This window comes from Trachemys scripta, chromosome 8 (genome assembly GCF_013100865.1).
Source record: "Trachemys scripta elegans isolate TJP31775 chromosome 8, CAS_Tse_1.0, whole genome shotgun sequence".
NCBI lineage: Eukaryota > Metazoa > Chordata > Testudines > Emydidae > Trachemys > Trachemys scripta.
This window is the reverse complement of record NC_048305.1, coordinates 70,839,517-70,858,726: the sequence shown is the minus strand read 5'-3', so window position 1 is coordinate 70,858,726 and position 19,210 is coordinate 70,839,517. Positions and strand designations below refer to the sequence as shown.

The 19,210-nt window shown below is 40.0% G+C and overlaps 1 protein-coding gene across 3 annotated transcripts in view; it reads left to right on the top strand.

Moving 5' to 3' along the window:
• Window positions 1–19,210, top strand: part of SLC30A7 (solute carrier family 30 member 7) — a 58,596-nt gene that overhangs the window by 16,216 nt on the left and 23,170 nt on the right. For 2 of the 3 annotated variants that reach the window (XM_034779031.1, XM_034779033.1), the window contains exons 3-8: window positions 2,497–2,610; window positions 8,219–8,306; window positions 10,006–10,132; window positions 11,082–11,237; window positions 12,619–12,669; window positions 15,216–15,351. In XM_034779031.1, coding sequence (XP_034634922.1) covers window positions 2,497–2,610; window positions 8,219–8,306; window positions 10,006–10,132; window positions 11,082–11,237; window positions 12,619–12,669; window positions 15,216–15,351 — 672 coding nt within the window. The remainder of the gene's footprint in view (window positions 1–2,496; window positions 2,611–8,218; window positions 8,307–10,005; window positions 10,133–11,081; window positions 11,238–12,618; window positions 12,670–15,215; window positions 15,352–19,210) is intronic. The other variant, XM_034779032.1, reaches the window with a different exon arrangement.

Below are 19,210 nucleotides of genomic sequence, written 5' to 3'. Positions count from 1 at the left end.
TGGTGCACACCTTACCTGCAATCCTGATAATACATAGTACCCAGTATGCACATTTAAAGAAAGAAATTGCCTGAAATGATTGTGTGCTGTCTGAATGTATTGGGAGCAATATCACACATTTAGTTAAAGCTTGAAAGTAAATTTGTACTCTGGAAAAATGACTAAAATACATGTGTTACCTTACTCAATGCATCTGCCCTATGGCTTTGGTTATGCTGTCAACCACGTAGAACTGCTAACTTGTCCCAGGTTGTATAATGGCCAGGGTGTAGGCAGCGGTGCCAGTGATGTCTGCTGGTTTGGAGTCAAAGACAAGAGCTGAGACTAGTTTCCAAGCCAAATCAGGAAAACAGATAGCAGGGTTAAGCCAGGATTGGATCTAAGTCAGGAGTAAGATGGGGGAGAAAAGACAAGGTCTGTAGCAGTGGCAAGCCGGAGTCTGCATTGTTGGTTAGATGGTTCCATGGAGCAGCTTCCAGGCTTAAATAGTTGGTGTGCACCAATCAGGCAACCACCAGGTTCAGTTGCGCTGACATTTTTGGGCTGTACTTTCTGCGGTTCCTAACCCTCCAGTAATGAATGGATGGTGCTTTGCCTGACTCCCCAGTGGCACTCTGGAGGTGTGGGTTGTCCAGGACTCTGCAAACCTGGGTTGTAGACCTGCGGATCCTTACAGGTTGCATTGAAAAATGGATGACTAAAATAAAGGGATTTTTTAAATTTAAATTAAATACAGTCTTATTTTTTAAATTATGGCAGCCTATGGTAAGGCATAAACTAACTATCATATATTAAATAATTTAAATAAAATAAATTAAGCAAAGAAAGACAAACACTAAACTGGTGGAAATCACTGGCTAAGTGATTAAACCAGCTTTTGAGAGCAGTAGCCTCTTCAGCAGGTGCAGAGAGAATATTTTCTCTTTTCAGTTTATTCAGCTAGTTCAGTTTAATGACTTGTTCATTCAAAGTTAAGAAACCGAGTGGAAGCTGAAAAAATGGAATAAACCTATGAATAAAAACTAACAGAGAATGAGAATCTATTAGTTCTAAAATCTTGAGGGAATGACGACCCAAAACCATCAGTTCAATTCACTAACTACAAATAATACTTCCTTTGCTTGATAAATCAGTTAATTTCAAATGCAAAATCTTTTTATCTAAAATCTTTCTGAAACATTGTCTTACCTATCAAGTACATTTAAGATAATTTTTATTTAACTAATAACTACCATTTTAAAATGGTAGTTAACTTCCATCCAAATAGAGCTTGACACAAATAAGAAGTAAAAATTAATCACTAGGAAATGCCTGTCACCACTTTCTAACATAATAAGTATAAATATTATTAATCTAAATACATGTAAATTAAGCTATATTTGCTTAAATAAATGTATAATATATCCTCCTGGTTAGCAAAAAGAAGCACCAAATAATATATAAAGGGTATATTTAGTTGTAAATCAATATTTTAGTGGTTCTCAACCTACGAGAATCAATCTTTTCCTAAAGAACTAGAGTACAAACAAAAATAAAATTATAATTTAAATCAAGGTTTCCTGCTTGCTGATTTATTAAACGATTTAAATTTCCAATTTTAATCAGTGATTTTAGTCTATCCATACTGCCTGTACCAACGAACCTGTTTCTACTTTCATGTTGTCCTCTCCCCCTTGCTTTCGTTCCACTATCTGGAAGGTCAATCATCTGTTTGTGAGCTTTCTGCGGCAAAGACTGTCTTTGTGGTGGCTTTTGTACAGTATCTATTATAGTGGTACCCTAATCTCTGTTTAGAATCCTTAGGCACTACCACAATAGTAAAAGGCGAAAGATTTATATGATCTGAAGAGAAACCAGAGTAGTAATGATTCACGTGTTTGCTTTGCTTGACACATTTTTCTCCTACTAGCAAAATAGGATCAGTGGAGTTATTGGAGGGGGGGAAGGAAGCGGACTTCTTTTCTGACTCATATATTGAGAGAATTAAGTTTCAGTTGCCATATCTTTATTCTATGATGCACAATCAGATTGTTTTCTTTTATATATTTTTAAATTCTAGATTGAGTTGGCAGTTTAAAAAAGCAGGCATCTTTTTGCCTGTAACTAATTGACTATGATCAAGTCTTGAGACAAAAAACATGGAACCATGTTGGGGTTTTAGCATATAATGACCCTTTTAACTTTGGCTTCTAAATGTTATGTATACAGACTTAGGAAGTCTAACCTTGTTTTCCAGTAATAGAATTTTTTCCATGTGTTTAAAGCATCATAACTATTGTTAAGGGCATTATATGGGAGTTCTGTAATAGGTAAGCCAGATTCAGATAGCCCCCCACCTGCAGGTTGCTCAGTAATTCGCAATGAGTATTTATAATCTCAGACACAAAAAGAACAGGAGTGTGCACTGCTAGGGTGGGGTGTGTGTTAAAAGCACTTTGATCTTCAAACTTTATATGGCCTTATGAAACTAACTGAAATATTTCTGCTCCTTTCCAGTTTAGGTCTAATATCAGATTCCTTTCATATGTTCTTTGACTGTACTGCTCTACTGGCCGGATTAGCAGCTTCTGTCATTTCAAAGTGGAGATCAAATGATGCTTTCTCATATGGGTAAGAAATTTTAGCTTCTTATAGCATAGGAAATATATTTTCATAAGTGCATAGATAGCACTTCCTGTTGCCATGTCTGAGGAAAGTGTAGCATGACTAGTTTTTGTTGAAAAATTTTGGGGAAACTGTTGAAATTAACTGTTCATTTAAAAAAAAAAAAAAAAAAAAAAAAAAAAAAAGGTGGGGGAATATTGAACTAAACTTGAACTTCATGAAACTGGCACATAAGTAGCCAAATGTGTCTCCTACAGAAGTGTAGCATAATTATAAATAAAATTACAGTGTTATGTTTCTGGGGTGAAGTTTAAGACCCTTCCAAGAACTGTTTGCTGATTTATATTAATGGAAACACAAATCATGTTGCAAAACGAAATGTGACATTGCATATTGTTCAGCTGCTACTGATTGGGTTTTTTTTTTTTTTTTTTTTTCTTTCTGCTAGCATCCCCTAATGGGTGATAGCCAAAGTTGAAACAGCTTTTCTTTTTGGACTTTGTTTTCCCCCAGTCTTAATTTGAATATTCCCTGTATTGGAGTACTACATACCACGCTAAGCTGATTCTGCTTGCTTTTGGAGTGGTTGAAACACTGACACTGTTTGCGTATTTTAAAAACACCAGTGGCAGTCCTAAGTGAAAATTAACTTTTTGCTCACGTCCTAGTGGGAACAATTATCCATATAAAACTGTTAATGGTGGGCAAAATATTGCTTTCCTGGCTCTAACCATTTACCTGCAGCATGAAAATACTCTTCCCTTTAGTCGCTGATCTTAGTGGGGAAGATTTGAGAGTACTGAGAAAAGCTTTATTCTAGTTCCTCTCCACGTGAATTCCACTTACGGTGCAGCAACATCGCTTACATACGAGTTCTCCAGTAGGGGTTGCGCAGGAGCCCTTCATGCCCACCGGTGCACTTCACCCGGCTCCTCCTCCATGGGCATGAAGGGGCAGCATGACCCATTCATCCTCAGTTCCTTCTAACTGCTTTTCGGCAGCGAGTGGGGACATTTTGTTATTTCGCTGTTAGTATAGTTTGTTACTGTTACAATTTATTAGCCTTATAACTTAGTATTAGTTATTTAGTCCTTGGCTACTTAGTTTAAACAAACTTATTTTTAAGTTTAGTACAGTCAGTAAGATTAGTCAGTTACCTTGTCAGTTTCAGACTTTATTCCCTGCTTGCCAGGATTCAAGTTGTACCCATCTGTAGGAAAGGACACAGTCTGTCATCTTTGTTTGGGGGGAGCAGGGAGGCCTCGTAGCATATTTTGAGGGGATGTCTGCACAGCTTTTATAAAATGCACCTAGAAAGTTAGAGAAACAGACTGAGTCTCTTTCTAATGGAAAACTCTGAGACCTCAATCAGTCTGACATGCTAGAGCTTCAAGGACTCTCAGGCTTAATGGCAGTGCCCCAAAGACTAGGGAGGTAATGCTGACTTCTGTAACTCCTAAGAGGCATCACTCCTCCTTTAAGAGCGCTAAAGCTCGTCCAGTTGAACAGGCAAACGCTCCAGCTATCCACAAGCCCAGGGACCATGTAGGCAAACCTGCAGTTAGGCTGCACTCCCCTTCTCTGGTACTGCAAAAGAAAAAAGGCAGAGTCACGGGTACTGAGGGAACTGCTCAAGGCCTCATTGGCGCCGATACCTCCAAGGAAGAAAGCGTCTCTGCCAAACCAGCTTCCCTCAGCAGCCCAAAGAGATCAAGGACTGACTTTTCAGCATTGGTTTTCTCAGTGCCTTTGCAGCAGCAACAGCAGTCATAGCATACCCCGGTACATGCAGAGGCTACTGTACCAGGGCACTTGCATGCTAACTCCTCAGTACCAGCTCAGGGAGCCACTAGGCTGGTATTGGCTGTTGCAGTGCTGAGGCTATAATTTTCTGGCAAGAAGAACCTGTCAGCAGTGGTACCAGACTCCTCCTCCTTTCTCGTAAGTGCTGCCAGAGATGTTTTCAGTTCTCCATTTCAGGGACATGGATGACATCAGAATAACTCCAGAGTTATGCTCCCCTTTATTGGGTTATTTCCCTCAGTCTTCATTCCAGCTGAAAATCGGGACAACCCAGGATACCGATCATGAAGATATCACTACATTCCGGGAGCCCTAATCATGGTAAATTGTCTACTCCTCATACTTTAGCAATGCCTTCCAATGCAGTTCCCCACTCTGAAGACTCTTCATTGTCATCTGTGACTCTTCCCAAGCACCCAGTAGGGACCATTCTCCAGAACCTCTCCACCTTCATTGTCTCCTTCTTGAGCTAAGCTTTAGGATAAAATAGTTTATCCTAAGGACTCTACCTTTAGACCCCCCATTGCCAAGAATCAGCTTTCATTCCCTGGGGACAGCCTCCTTAAGCCCATTGCCTGTGGATTTCAACTAAGGCCTTATTGGTCTCCTCATCATTCATGGCTACCAAGTCTTTTAGTCTCCCAAGAATCTCCTTGAGAAAGCCATCAAAACCCTGTTCTCTGCCAATACCTCAACCAAATATGGAATCAAAAAATCCTTTGAGGAAGAGTGTGGAGAAATTCACAATAGCCCTTCACGTACATCTCTCTCTATACTTACACCAGATAAAACCTCATCTGTGGGATCATCCTGAAACAGCTACAAAGGAACTTCTAGGACAAGACATGCAAGTTATTTGATATCTTGCTACCAGCTGCTCAGAGCAGAATTGATAGAGATTCTCGCTGCTGCCAAGGAATTATGGGCAAGCCCCCTGCATCTATCACCTCAACTTTGAAAAGGGCTGAATGAAAGTATCGAGTCCTTCCTAAAGGGTTTGAATATTTTTGTTCGCGTTCACTGCCATCATCATTGTTAGTCACAACAATAAGTTAGAGCCAAACAAGCTTACAAATCTGTCAGATGAGAAAAAGGTCCCCTTGGCTGCAAGGTTTACCCTTCGACATCCCTTCAGGTCAGGATGGTGAACTATTTAGTTCTGTTGGCTAGAAGTAACTATACAGTGGGACAAGGCAGCAGATTTTTCCAACAAACTACCTCCTGATTTAATGGAGGAGTTTAAATTGATCTGCTCAGAGGAACATTGGATTTCTAGAGTCTCTCTCCAAGCAGACCTTTACAGACGCAAAGACTCGATCAGTGGTCAGTGGAATTGCCATGATGATTGACTCCTGGTTGTCTGCCTCAGGTCTACCTAAAGAACTGCAGACTATGGTACAGGATTTACTGTTTGATGGAAAAGACCTGTTTAATGACACATTGCCCCCTTTGAAAGATTTTTGGGCCATGCTTAGAACTTTTGGCCTTTATACTTGCATCTCTAAAAGGTAACAGTATATTAGAATACGTCTTGACAGAGATTTCAATCATCTGCATCCTCGCACCATCAGAAACAACTAAATCAGTTTAGAAAGGGACAGAGGTTCCTAAAGCAGAAAACAACTGCTTCATTTACTGCTCAACCATCCCAACAACAAATATAATGCTTCAGTCAAGGATGCCAACCCAATCTGTGGATACCACCCCTGACCTTTGGTTCCTGCCCCTCTCTCTCTCTTCTCCCCTTCCCCACCCGTGCAAGGATGCCTCGACTTTAATAACATCAGACTGTTGGGTCTTGCAGGTCATTCAACAAAGTATGCTCTACAATTTTGCCATGGTACGCCATACCTCCTCCCCACCCCTTTTCAGGGACCAACCTCACGAGAGTCGTGTGCACCAAAAGATACAGTCTCTATTAGAGCTGCATGCTGTAGAGCCAGTGGTGCTTCATCTCAGAGGAAAAGGATTTTATTCCCTATACTTATTGATACCAAGGGAAAAGGGGGAGTGGTAATCTTTCGTAGCTCTCAGGCTCCTCAACATTTATATGGCCAATCCAAAGTTTTGCATGGTGGCTCTGGCATATGTCATTAGATCCCATGCACTGATTCAGTACTCTCAACTTGCAAGACATACACTTTCATGTGGTGGTATATTTGTTACACGCAAAGCTTTTCTTCATTACAATACCAAAGAATATTATCCGTTCAGGGTCATCTCATTTGGTCTCTCAGCTGCACCTTGAATTTTCATAAAGTGTCTGTTGGTGGTAACGACTCATTTACATTGTCAGGGTATTTGTGTACCCACACCTTGACAGTTGGTTAATCCGAGGAAAATTAGCCAGCAGGTCTCCAACTCAGTAAAATGGATTCTGGGCCTGTTCTTAGAGTTAGGACTGAAAATCAATTTAAAGAAATCTCAGTTGATTCCATCCCAATCCAGACACTGTCTAATCCACCATATGCAATGTTCCATGCAGACAAGGTGACCATGCAACATCACCCTAAGTTTATCCCTAAGATTGTATTGCACCTTCATATTAATCAATATATACACTTTGGTCTATTTTTTTCCCCATGGCCTCACTCATCCCCAGATGTCAGTACATTAGTACTATTTTAGTAAGACAAATTTGTTCAGAAAATCTCCTAGACTTCTTAAAGCAAATGAAGTGCATCTAAAGGCAGAGCAGCCTCGTCTTCAAGATTATCTAGATGGGTTGTATCAAGATTTCTTATGTCATCCATAAATTACAGATACCAAGTCAAGTTACTGCTAGTTCTACTCAAGCTACCTTTGCAGCATGCTTCAGCAGAGATGCAGTCATTGAAATTTGTAGAGCAGTAACATGGTTCTCTACCCACTGACCAACCACTACTCTCCCTGGTATCAACATCTGGAATGAATGCTGATTGGGATATGCTCAGTTTGGAAGATAAACTCCTAGCTCCCACTGCCTAATTAACTGAACTGCTAGTTGATTACTGTAACTGGGAGCTACATGTGCAGGAACATGAAGAAGAAGCTGTTACTTTGTGGTAAATTGTTGTTCTTCAAGAGGTTCTGTGTGTATGACTCCCATGACCCACCCTCACGTCTTCACTGCTTGGAGACTCTGGGCAGTGAAGGAACGGAGGAAGAACAAGTTGTGAGGGGGGGCATATGGGCATGAAGGGCATATGCATGACCCCTACTGGACACTGTTATTTGAACTTCAGAACACCTGTGTGGGGTGCTGCTTCACCATAAGTAGGTTCCACATGCACAGAACATCTCAAACACTTACCACAAGGTAAGTAACCATTTCTTTCATACAGATCTGATATCTGAAAAACAGTAAACAACTGGTGAAGGGCAAGCAGCCTATTGTAGTGTTTATATCAGTGGACTGGAGTCAAGAGACGTCAGTTTTAATCTCCACTCTACTGGTGGCTTTCTGAGAGACCTGTCCAGGTCACTTAATATTGTGCCATTTTCCTCATCTATAATATGGGGATTCTCTCCTCCCAATGTAATACACTTTGAGATCATCTGAAAAGTGTTTGCTGCAGTATGGAAAATAATTTACTATATTTTATATCAAAGCCAATAAAAATCAGGTTGGTTGACATTCAAAACTCCCCGTCAGTCTTTCTTTTAAAAAATTCCTTTCTACATAGCTACAATAGGGGTGAAGAATAAACTATAGTCCAGTTCATGGTACCATCCTGCCTCTGATATATTGAAATTAAAAACTCTAAACACTTCTGGATGTTCAGTTTATAAAAAGGAGAGGTAACATCTGGCATTGCTGATTTGATTCTAGGTATGTTCGAGCAGAAGTACTGGCTGGTTTTGTAAATGGTCTGTTTCTGATCTTCACAGCATTCTTCATTTTCTCTGAAGGCGTTGAGGTATGTTCTGAAGTCAATTGCAGTCAATAAATCTGCCCTGAAAAAATGTTTACCTTTGCAGAAGCTGCATTTCTCTTTAAGAGTGTATATTTAAGGGGAGAGGACAACGTAAGCATTACTGTAATGGATGATGAGTAGTCGTATTCACAACCAATTAAACTTGTGTCATCTGAACGGAATAGAGAAAGTCAGCTGAAGTCAGTGTTGGATGTACATGTATAAATATCTTCTTTTTTCAGTGTCTATTAGCTTTCAGAATAACGTATTTTGATTGCAAGAATGATGCTAACTTCTGTCAGGTCTACCTTTTTCTTCTGCAGCCAGTATAGTATTCCATGGAATGGCACTTCCTTTTCATTATTGAAGGAAAAATAAGGCTGGATAACAAAAGGAAGCCATATGAGCATTTTATGTGGACAGAGCATTCTAAGTAAGAAGTTAAGATTAGATGTTTGTCAGAAGGAAAGAAAGGGAGGAGCTTGTCAAACAGCAGCAGTAGTGTTGATCAGTGTTGTGAAGAAAAATGAGTGAGCAGAGAAACTGGCTTTTATGCTATTAGGAGGTAGTGTTAATTTTTGCCTGGAAGACGTCTTGAATAAATGTGTCATAGTAACAATCTGAACACTTGCAGGTATGTTTTCTTAGATTTCTGTTCTATTGACAGCTAGCTTATTTGTTTGATAGTAACAAAAGGTAAAACTTTCAAAAGCAGGAAGTCCCATTTTCACAAGTGACTTAGTTAATGGAAAGTTAATGAGACATAAGCTTGTAAGTCACTTAAATGCTTTGGAAAACTTTACTCTAAGACTACAAAAGCTAGCCAGAAAAAATACTAACCCAAAGCCTGATATGAAGTAGGGAGACCACTAGGAAGCCTCAGAGCAGTACCCTGGTAAAATGGCAGCTTGCCTTTTCTGTTGGGAATGTGGGAGTAGGTTTTTCATTAGAGTGCTCCCCCTGGCCCATGCTGGGGGCTTCATCTTTTTATACTGATGTCTGGTAATAAGCGGTCCAGTTTTGGAGCATTGGTTCAATCCCACCCATTCACATGCTAGATGAGCAGGCACTTCTTCCCTTTTTAGCCCTTTTCCTAGTCTGTTAGAGATGTTTGCAGGATTAAACAGTGTCAGAGGAAGCATCGCTAACTACAAAAAAGTAATTCCAGAGTGTTTTAGTGATGTCCATAATAGGTTCTGGTAAATTTGTTCCAGTTTTTAACATGGGATTTAGGGGTAATTAAAACTCCAAGAAAATAGACTCTCAGCTGCTCCTCTTACCTCACCTGTTGAGAGAAAAGAGGGGTTCTTCAGATTGAGAAAAAATTTTACATAGTCCCAGTATAACTGCGAACTAAAATGTCTTGGTGTCGTTTTGAGCTGAATAATGACATAACAGAATATAATGAAGAAGACGATAGTGAAATGTAGCTCTAAAATACCATTTGAAAAGAGACGTACAAAATATTTGGTGAATGACCTCCAAACAAGGAGAAATATAGGTATTGAGGTTTTTTAAGTTTTCATAATTCTTCTGGACTACCAGCATTCCTAATTCATTATCATTAATCTCTTGATTTGGATATTGTATCAGAAAACTCCTGCATCAAATCAGATATGTAATACTGTGTCTGTTTTCTGGAGTTGCTTCTAATTGTGTGGTAGGATTATAAATGATGCACTAAACTTGCTTCTTTTTGTAGAGAGCATTGGAGCCTCCTGATGTGCATCATGAGAGACTTCTTCCTGTGTCTATATTAGGATTCCTTGTGAATCTTATAGGAATATTTGTTTTTCAACATGGAGGCCATGGACACTCACATGGCTCTGGTATGATAGTTGTAATTCTCATTATCCTTTCCTTTTTGGCAATTTGTGTTCAGTTACAATTAGCCCTCCAACCAGGGTCTGCATGTTGCATGTTGTGTGTCTTTCAGTAGCAAGCCTAATGAGTCATGTACAGCCTTGGCTTTTTCAGTATTACTAAGATAGTATCCATTTTTCCTCCTTATTGAACTCCCAATAATTGGAAACCAAAAAAAAAAAAATTAATCTGCTATCTGGAACTTGTAGTTTATTGGAAGAGACTTGCAAGAATTTTCATTTATACAAAAGATTTTTCTCTTTAAATAGGAGACTGAAATGACCATAGGTGGAGCATTTTACAGGAGAATAGCTGAACAAAAATCTTAAATCTAAGAAGAAAATCTTTCAGTAGTTCTTGCAATTGTTTAGCATTGTTTTTCAAATTAAATGCAAGATTTATATACACAAATATCTATATGTTAAATATTGCTCTGACATTTTGCTGACATCAGGCCTTCTAATGTAGTCTGTGAACTGTAACTCATCCTGATAGATGGAAGTAGTGTAAGTATTTTACACACTTTTTAATGTGATTGATTTTTAAAAAATCATAGTATAAACACAGCAGAAAAGTATGGCCACTTTCACCACACAGAGCTGGAAGTGTGTGTTACAGTCATGCAAAAATGTGTGCAGGATATTTCAGTGGTGGTCTAAAATGGCTTGGCTCAAAAAAGTAACAGATAAAGCATTTTGACTTTCTTGTTCAAGGTCAGTAAATATTTTATGCAGCAACATAACTTCAATTTTTTTTATGTGTATTAGTTTTTCTCTACCTGACCTACATGGGAGAAAAAAAAATTTATTTTCCTTATGGACTAGGTAGATATTATGTACTTTAGAAATGAATGTAAGCATATTTTTTCTTTAATATTCAGGTACACAGTATTCTGATAGTGATATTTATTTATAGGGCATGAGCACAGTCATTCTCTATTTAATGGTGTTCTCAGCCATGGACACAGTCACGGAGGTCACGGTCACAGCCATGAATCCAAACATGGCCACGGGCATTCTCATGATCACAGTCATGGGAAGGGACACTCGCACAATCAGGATTATTGTCATGGTAAGTGTCTGTCTGAAAACAAAGGCCATATACCAGAGATGGTATGTGCCATTAAGTTTTACTGGCACAGATCTTTGTGTATAGATGAGAAGGTGCTGGCAGCTTGCTTTAGCAAGAAGAAATGTTTCTAAAAGGAGAATGCTAGTGGCATGTTCTTATCCACCTAATGCATCTCGTGGTACATCCAAATCAATGCTGTTTTTTTTTTTTTTTTGAGGCATATAATTGTTGTTTCATTGTAAGCTTTGTAGTAAATTCAGCATTGCAATAATGAGAACCAATCTAATACTTACAAATTATACTAATACTTTTAGTAGTAAATATGCAACTGTAACTGTAAACTTGTTTGCGTACAGGAAAACTTAAAGGTATCAGCTTTTCAAAAAGCCCTTAACAAAACCAGCTCAAGTTATGTCATGTAGTTCATACTACTTTAATAAAAAATTATACCTGTTGTTATATTGGTTTAGCTATGCATACAGCTTGGTTACATCCCAAAAGATGTGTCCACTTAAGTATTCACATGTGTAGGCAAAGGTTCAAAGTATAGTTTCTGCTTTTCCTTGCCAGGACTGCAGCCTCTACTGCAATCCCCCATACTTTGTGTCGTCAGGGATTGGCATTTTATAGTACATTTTATGCACATGTGCATTCACATTTATTCAAAACCCTATTATTCCTTGTCCCCAGACTGCACGGGGAGCCCTTTTGCCATAGCCCCGCTTGCTCAAGCCACAGTTGGGCTGCAGAGAGCTCCCTGTACTGCTACAGGAACCATGCAGTAGCAAGGTGGCCTCCCCCTTAGCCGAGGGCAGCAGTGGCTCCTGCTCGTCGTCATCGGGGGGGAGGGATAGCTCAGTGGTTTGAGCATTGGCCTGCTAAACCCAGGGTTGTGAGTTCAATCCTTGAGGGGGCCACTTGGGAATCTGGGATATCGTCCTCCTTCCAATCCTTGCGGAGGGTCTGTGCTCCATTATCCGAACCTCATCGTTATCCAAATTCCCTCCTTGTCCCCCAGCATGAGATACATACCTTCAGCCGAGGGACAATGAAAAGGGGTTGGATACTGCGGAGATCTGGATAATGGGGTTTCGGATAAACAGGAGTTGTGTGTGTAAAATATATATACACACACCCCTATACACATGCGCACACACACAGGCTTCCCCTTCTCTTCTTCCCCATCTTGAAATTTCAGCTTGCTCTTTACCTTCATTCTGGTACAGCAGATACTACATTTTCTAGCCAGAGTTATCACAAGCCATCATGAATAACCTTATGGTCCACTCAAAGTAGTTTTCCTTTCTGAAGCTTAACAGAATTGATAAGTTTAGAAGGATACATTGCATTTGGCTTAACTTGCCAATAATTGTCTCTACAGATGATCACACTCTTGAAGGAGCTGCAGGATCCAACAGACAGATTTTAGAAGGTATGACAAGAATAACCATAGTTGGTTGTTAGTTTAGATAATAGACCCGTTTAGATGCTGGTTATATATTCAGTGGTGTTCTTTGTTAAGGTATTAATAATGAACAGAAAGTTGTGTTAAGAGTCTGGTTTATTTTCTTCAGAAATTCAATGTGAAAAGTTTATACAAGTGACCTAATTTCTATATTTCAAGTGCCTATCTCCTATGGCAATACGTGCTCTAGAAAGTAATGAAATAGTAAGTAATATCATACTGGAACACATTTGAAAAGCTTTGACCAATATCTCAGATTTTAAAGGGTTGAGGACTGTGGTACTTAACTTCACCTTTCCTGAAAGGTGAAGTTATGCTGAGTGAATAACCATCTTGTCTAGTTAAAACAAAACCCCCAGTAACTTAGCTCATTCTGGACACCTGGATCAATTCTTTTCTTATAATGTAATATTGGGAATAGGGATTGGGGCTGGTAGAGAACATCTCTATACCCATATCCCCATGGGCTTCTTGCAGTCTTAGCATCTGTGCAGGAAGGTGTTGTGTTCCTCCGTCTCCAAATAAATGGAAGGGTGAGGGGGGAAATTAGGAGCCGCTGGGCAGGCTAGGTAGGGGCTGACAACAAAGCTGCCCTAGTACTTTGCGCTCTCTGGCTTTCTGTGAGCTATGCTGCAGCAGCTTCTGGGTTCTCTCTACTGTCCATTACATGGTTTTGTCTGCTGCTGGGCAGGAACCACAGTCATCTCTTTACCTCTTCCCCTCCTCTCAGAATGAAGGACTTGAGTGATCCCTAGGAATTGAGGGGATTTGGGGACGACTGCTAAGGTTACCTCCTGGCAGCTGCTACAGTCTGTTCAGGGAGAGTAGAAGGAAACTCAGTGGCTGTGCAGCTTCACTGTCTGTGGGCCCCTCTCTGCAGCCCCACTGCCTTTGGCCCCATTTACCTAGTTTTCCACTTATGCTCTATCACCCTAAGAAAATGATGCTTTTACTCTTCCCCAAGGTCTGCCAGATCCCTACGAAGGGCGTGCACAAAGGCTCTCTGATATCTGCCACCATCCTCGGTCTTGTCTGGCTCCAAAGGGAACGTTTGGTTGCATGTGGGCAGCTTAAACAAGAATAATAAGAGAAATAATTACTTTAAAATTGGTTATTTAATCACCATTGGCCTGACCAACCCCACTGAAGCCAGCATGTGACATATAACTTTATTTCCTTGCGTTGTACTTGACATAAAGCAATGTATACTTGTGGTGTCTCTTATCGGATACTTTTGTGGCTCAGGGTTATCCTATAGTTGTCCGATATATCACGTGCACGACAATAGTCTTATCTGATCTCTTCCACCATACGTATTACTTTAAATTTCTCTCTCTCCCCACAGGCACATTAAAGTGTTTGTGAATGGCTGTCTTTCAGAAGCAAATGTATAACAAGAATTTAAAAACAATTCTTTAAGGCAAATTTCTGGCCTCCTGGTCTTAACATAGGATATTAATTAGTAGAATGAAATGTGAGTTTAACAAGACTGATTATTCAAGGTTTTCTTACCTGTTTTATCTTAATGAATAAAACTTAGTGATACTGGATGATTATTTAAAATATTTTACATACCTCGGAAGCCATCTTCCTGCTTGTTATGCAAACAATGCATCGTGAAATGAACACTAATGCAATTATCTTACCTTTCTTATTTTGGCAGAAAAATTTTAATTGAAACTCCCAGTAAAGATATTGAAGTTGCTGTGTGTTTTGTGTTTATTTCCTTATGCAAACGATTTAAAAACTAGCTTGAGTTAATTTTAATTCTGCTGAAAATGTTTTTCTTAATCAAATACAAATATTTTTATTTTTTTAATCTGGCTAGATATTTATGGGTTTGTGGGTGAAATACTTCAAGCTGTGAACAATTACTTATTTTAATAGCAGTTGATGATCTGTGACTGTACCAATAATTGCCAGCAGAGAGCTCCACAGGCTTATCTTTGGCTAGTTACAAGAGTTGGCTCTCACTGTTTTAATCTAAAGCTATATTTTCCCACAAAAAATCATAACTTATTAATGCAAGAAATCTTTTTAATTTGTATTGACAGTGAATATGTAACTTGTAAAATACAAATATCTCGCAGAGCTCCTGCTGGCAAAACTTTTTTTTTATCTCTTCTAGTGAAATGTTGCTTATGGAACACCGGGGGTAAAGATTTGACTCATCTGCTGTATTATGGCCTAGCCATTGGATGAAGGACTTCTAACTGGTTAAATCTATTCTGACATTTAGTCACCAGTTCAGTTGATGGTGGTAGTCAAGAATATTCCATAGCATGGCCACATTTAAAAAAGAGTTTCTCTGAATGCCTTAGCAACTCTTCAAGATATAGGTCCTAATCCTGTGCTGACTTACAGGAAGCCCTTTAAATCAACACCAAATTTGCTAGCACAGTTCATTTTGTTCTCTGATTTTAAGAGTTCTCATCAAAATGTTTCCACCAACTTTTTTAAGGGCCTTTCATTTTTAAGTGTTGATTTTTTTTTTTTTTAATGCTCTTTTGTAGGTGTATTTTTACACATTGTCGCAGACACTCTTGGAAGTGTTGGTGTAATCATATCAGCTATACTGATGCAGAACTATGGTCTAATGATAGCAGATCCTATCTGTTCAATGCTCATAGCTCTACTTATAGGAATAAGGTAAGTGTTGATACAAATGACTAAATAGTAAAACATTCAGTGACCTGTGTTATGTTGTTTGTAATCACAAGCCTAAAAACAGGGGTAGGTCTGTTTTTAAAAACAAAATTACAATGTTGATTCTTGACAGTGTTGACTCTTTTTTGCTCTAACAATAAACAGTTTCCTCTCTTTGCTGTTTCTTTCCATTCTTTGTACCTGTTCTGGTTTTTCTTGCTTGAATCATCTTGATCTTTTTCAGCAATTGCCATCTGCATATCTTTGTTTTATTGTCCTAGCACTACAAATATTTTGTTCTGATCCATGTTGTAAAACACTTCTCTCCATTTGTGTAGTACACGCTAATATAAGCTGATGTACTGTACTAGTAAATGGAGCAGAATAGCTCAGTGTAGTGGGGTCCAGCTTGTTGGTACAAGATGTGACCTGATCCTTGCTGAATTAAACTTCCACACTCATCAGAGAATGTTGCTTGATCCTTTGTATTTATATTCTGAGGCTTTGTGGATACCCTCTTAAATAGCACATGCTGTGTTATTTAAAAAGTGGTTCCCATGTTGAGGCATGCAGTAGTAGAAGATGGTGAAGTGCCATATATTTCCCCATTATTGCTGTTTACTGAAATTATTGTAAATAGAAGTTCATTGAAACCAGTTTTCAGTGACACTCTTCTGGTAATTTCTTCAATGATGGTAGAGGGTAGAGTATTTCCGCTTCAGACAACTACTGTAACAGAGCATTGCTACTGTTTAACAGGCAGGTATTATCCAGTATTTGAATGGTTGCAGCTGTACTTGGGTACTATTACCATATATGGTAATACATGGTAGTATTTGGAGGCAGTCTGATGTGACTCTCCTTTGCTATCTTCTAGAATTACAGATATGTTTTAAGCATTAACTCTTCAGGGATGCCTAGAACAATTTATAATAATAAATTTTAATAAACTGTTATATTTTGACTGCATTTATTAATACCCGTGCAATACACAGGCATTATAACCGTATACTTACTATTTTCTCCTTTTATCAACACTAGCTAAATTATTTGATATGTTTAACTAAGCAATTGTACAAATGAAACTGCTAAAATATAATATAACTAAGAAAATTCAAGGTGAACAATAGAAAAAAGATACAACTAAAGTGGTAGCTTAGTGGAATGCTGTGATTTTATAGATTAGTATTCTCTGTTTTTAGGGTCCAATCCTGTGGAGACTAATGCATGGGCTTAACTTTTGTGCAAGGTGCTAAGCAAAGCAAAAAACACCATTTAAGTGGAGTGGGAATGAGGGGACAATAAATAACATTGTTTGGACATTGGAAGATGTTTGACGCTACTTTAGTAGCGGTTATATCACTTTATGTTGTGGACATAGGAATAGCGTATCATATTTAGATAAGAGAATTTCTAGACTGTTGTAGCATGTGATGAAAGGGCTAGAGATCTGTTCAAGGTGACATAATGCTTAGATATTCAAAAATGGAGCAGTTGGCAGGGTTATGTTGGTCTTCATCAGAGGCTCCTTTAAATATTACTTGCTTGCCCAGGATACTGCGTAAATTCTCCCAGGATCATTCAAGGGTCTTTGCAGTGCCCAGGTTGGGCATGTCCTTGGTAAAAAACAGCTTGTGTTTCAGTCTTAGCCTGCCTAGCCTGTTGCAGCAGGGGCAGATTAAATGTCTTTTCATATAATGATAAATCCGAAGTTGGAAACAGAGCCGCTGGTGCTTTTGCTGGGGACCCAGTTCAGTGAGATGTGTGATGTTCTTTTCCTGAATTAATCTGTGAGGCCATTCGCTTCTCCTCAAGACTCACTTCTGCAATCATGACTACAAGAAATTAGCCATTCAATGATGGCTAGGTTGTGTGCAGTAAAGAATAATGGATCTGATTTATTTTTTTTTATGTGAGAAAGGTCAGCTTTACTTTCTCTCGTCTTTGTAACTGCATAATCTTTTTGTTCCATTTTGTTTCACACGTTTGCATCTGGTTTCAAATGACTTTAAGCTCTTTTGGGGCAGGGACCATGTCTAAGGTTAAGATTTCATGACTTTTACTAAAAAAAAATAACCGTGACAGACAGGTCAGAGGCAGTAAACAAAAATTCACAGGAGCCCATGACTTTTACTAAAAATAACCAGGGGACTGGGTTAGATAGGGCAGGAGTAATGACAGCTGGAGTCCCATGGGGTGTGTGTGTGTGGGGAGGGACGTGCCGAGCTGCTGCCATGTGGGGGTGCACAGCCCCTGCTCCAGAGCTGGCCGCAGCTGCGGGACAGAGGCACGCAGTCCCAGTTCCAATGCTAGCCACGGGCGCACAATGCCAGCTGCAGCCAGGGGTAGGGGGCACAGCCACAGCTCCTGCCCCTGTCACAGGGTGGGGGTGTAGAGTTCCACCTCTGGCCCTGGCTTCAGCCACTGACAGCTGAAGCCAAAGAAGTCACAGAGGTCTGGTAAAGTCATGGAATCTATGACTAAATCATAACCTTAACCACGTCTAACTAGGTGTTCAGCATCTAGTACGGGGTGGCCAAACTGTGGCTCGCAAGCCACATGTGGCTCTTTTATCATTAAAGTGTGGCTTGCAAGCCCCCCATTCTCCACCTACCAGACTGCGGAGGTTAGGGGGGTGGAGGGAGGGAGCTCAGGATCTCTGCCTTGCAGTGGGGTGGTGAGGGTAGGGTCTTCTGTCCAGCGGGGAGGAGGGTCTCAGGGCTTTAGTCCTGCAGGGTACACCAGCCAGGGCTCAGGGCTTTGGCAGGTGTGCCCTGACTCTCAAACTTCTCAAGATTGTCATATGTGGCTTGGAGGGTCAGTAAGTTTGGCCATCTCTGATCTAGTACAGTGTGTTATGTCTCCACTATGGACACTATACTGGTATACCTATTCTGGTATAGCCCTATAGCGTAGGCCTGGCCTATACCTAAAATTTAAATCAACCTAGCTACATTGCTCAGGGGTGTGAAAAATTCATGCCCCCCGAGTGACATAGTTAAGATGACCTACCCCCAGGTGTAGATACACCTAAGTTGACAGAAGAATTCTTCAGTTAACCTAGCTACCACTTCTCAAAGAGGTGGTTTAGCTACAGCAATGGGGGGTGGAGGGGACATGCCTTCCATTGCTTCGTCTATGCTACTGGCACTGCAGCATCATTGTAGCATCTGCAGCGTAGACATAGCCATGGACCCAGCATACGCTGACAGATTGTTATATAGGAACACCATCTCCCTGAACGGAGTTAGCTATAGTGACAGAAGCCCTCTTCTATTGACGTAACCCCCAGTGTAGGTGCAGCTGTGTTAGCATAGCTACGTCAGTCAGGGGTGTGAGAAGACCACACCTTTCACCAGTATAGGTATACCGACATGAACTCCAGCGTAGACACACCTGTATTGACAGAAGAGGGCTAGCTCTCTTCAGGCAGGTGGTGAGAAAAAACGCTGGTTAGTGGAGGCTGTGTCTAAGCTACAGGGCTATGCAGACATAATTATGCTGGTATAGTCTCAGTTGTGTAGACATACTGTAGGTAGGTGGATGCAGCTTGTTGGCCTAATTGGGCTAGACTGAGACATCAGAGCAAAGAGAAGAAAAAAGAAGCCGGCCAATTAAATATTTAAATGAAAAGTTTTAAAGGACAAGATGGAAATTAGCTACATTTGTGTTGCCACCAAAAAGTGTTCTAGCCTGTGTGTATGTATGCAACGCGTGACACTTGGCTCTTCAAAGCTTGAGAAATAGCAGCCTTTCAGTCCTTTCAAACATTTCAAAACCCTGTCAGCAAACAAACAGCTGGGGCTTCCCATAGCTAGCAGAATTACTGCCCTCGGGTTAATAGCTGGTTGATCCTCTCCAA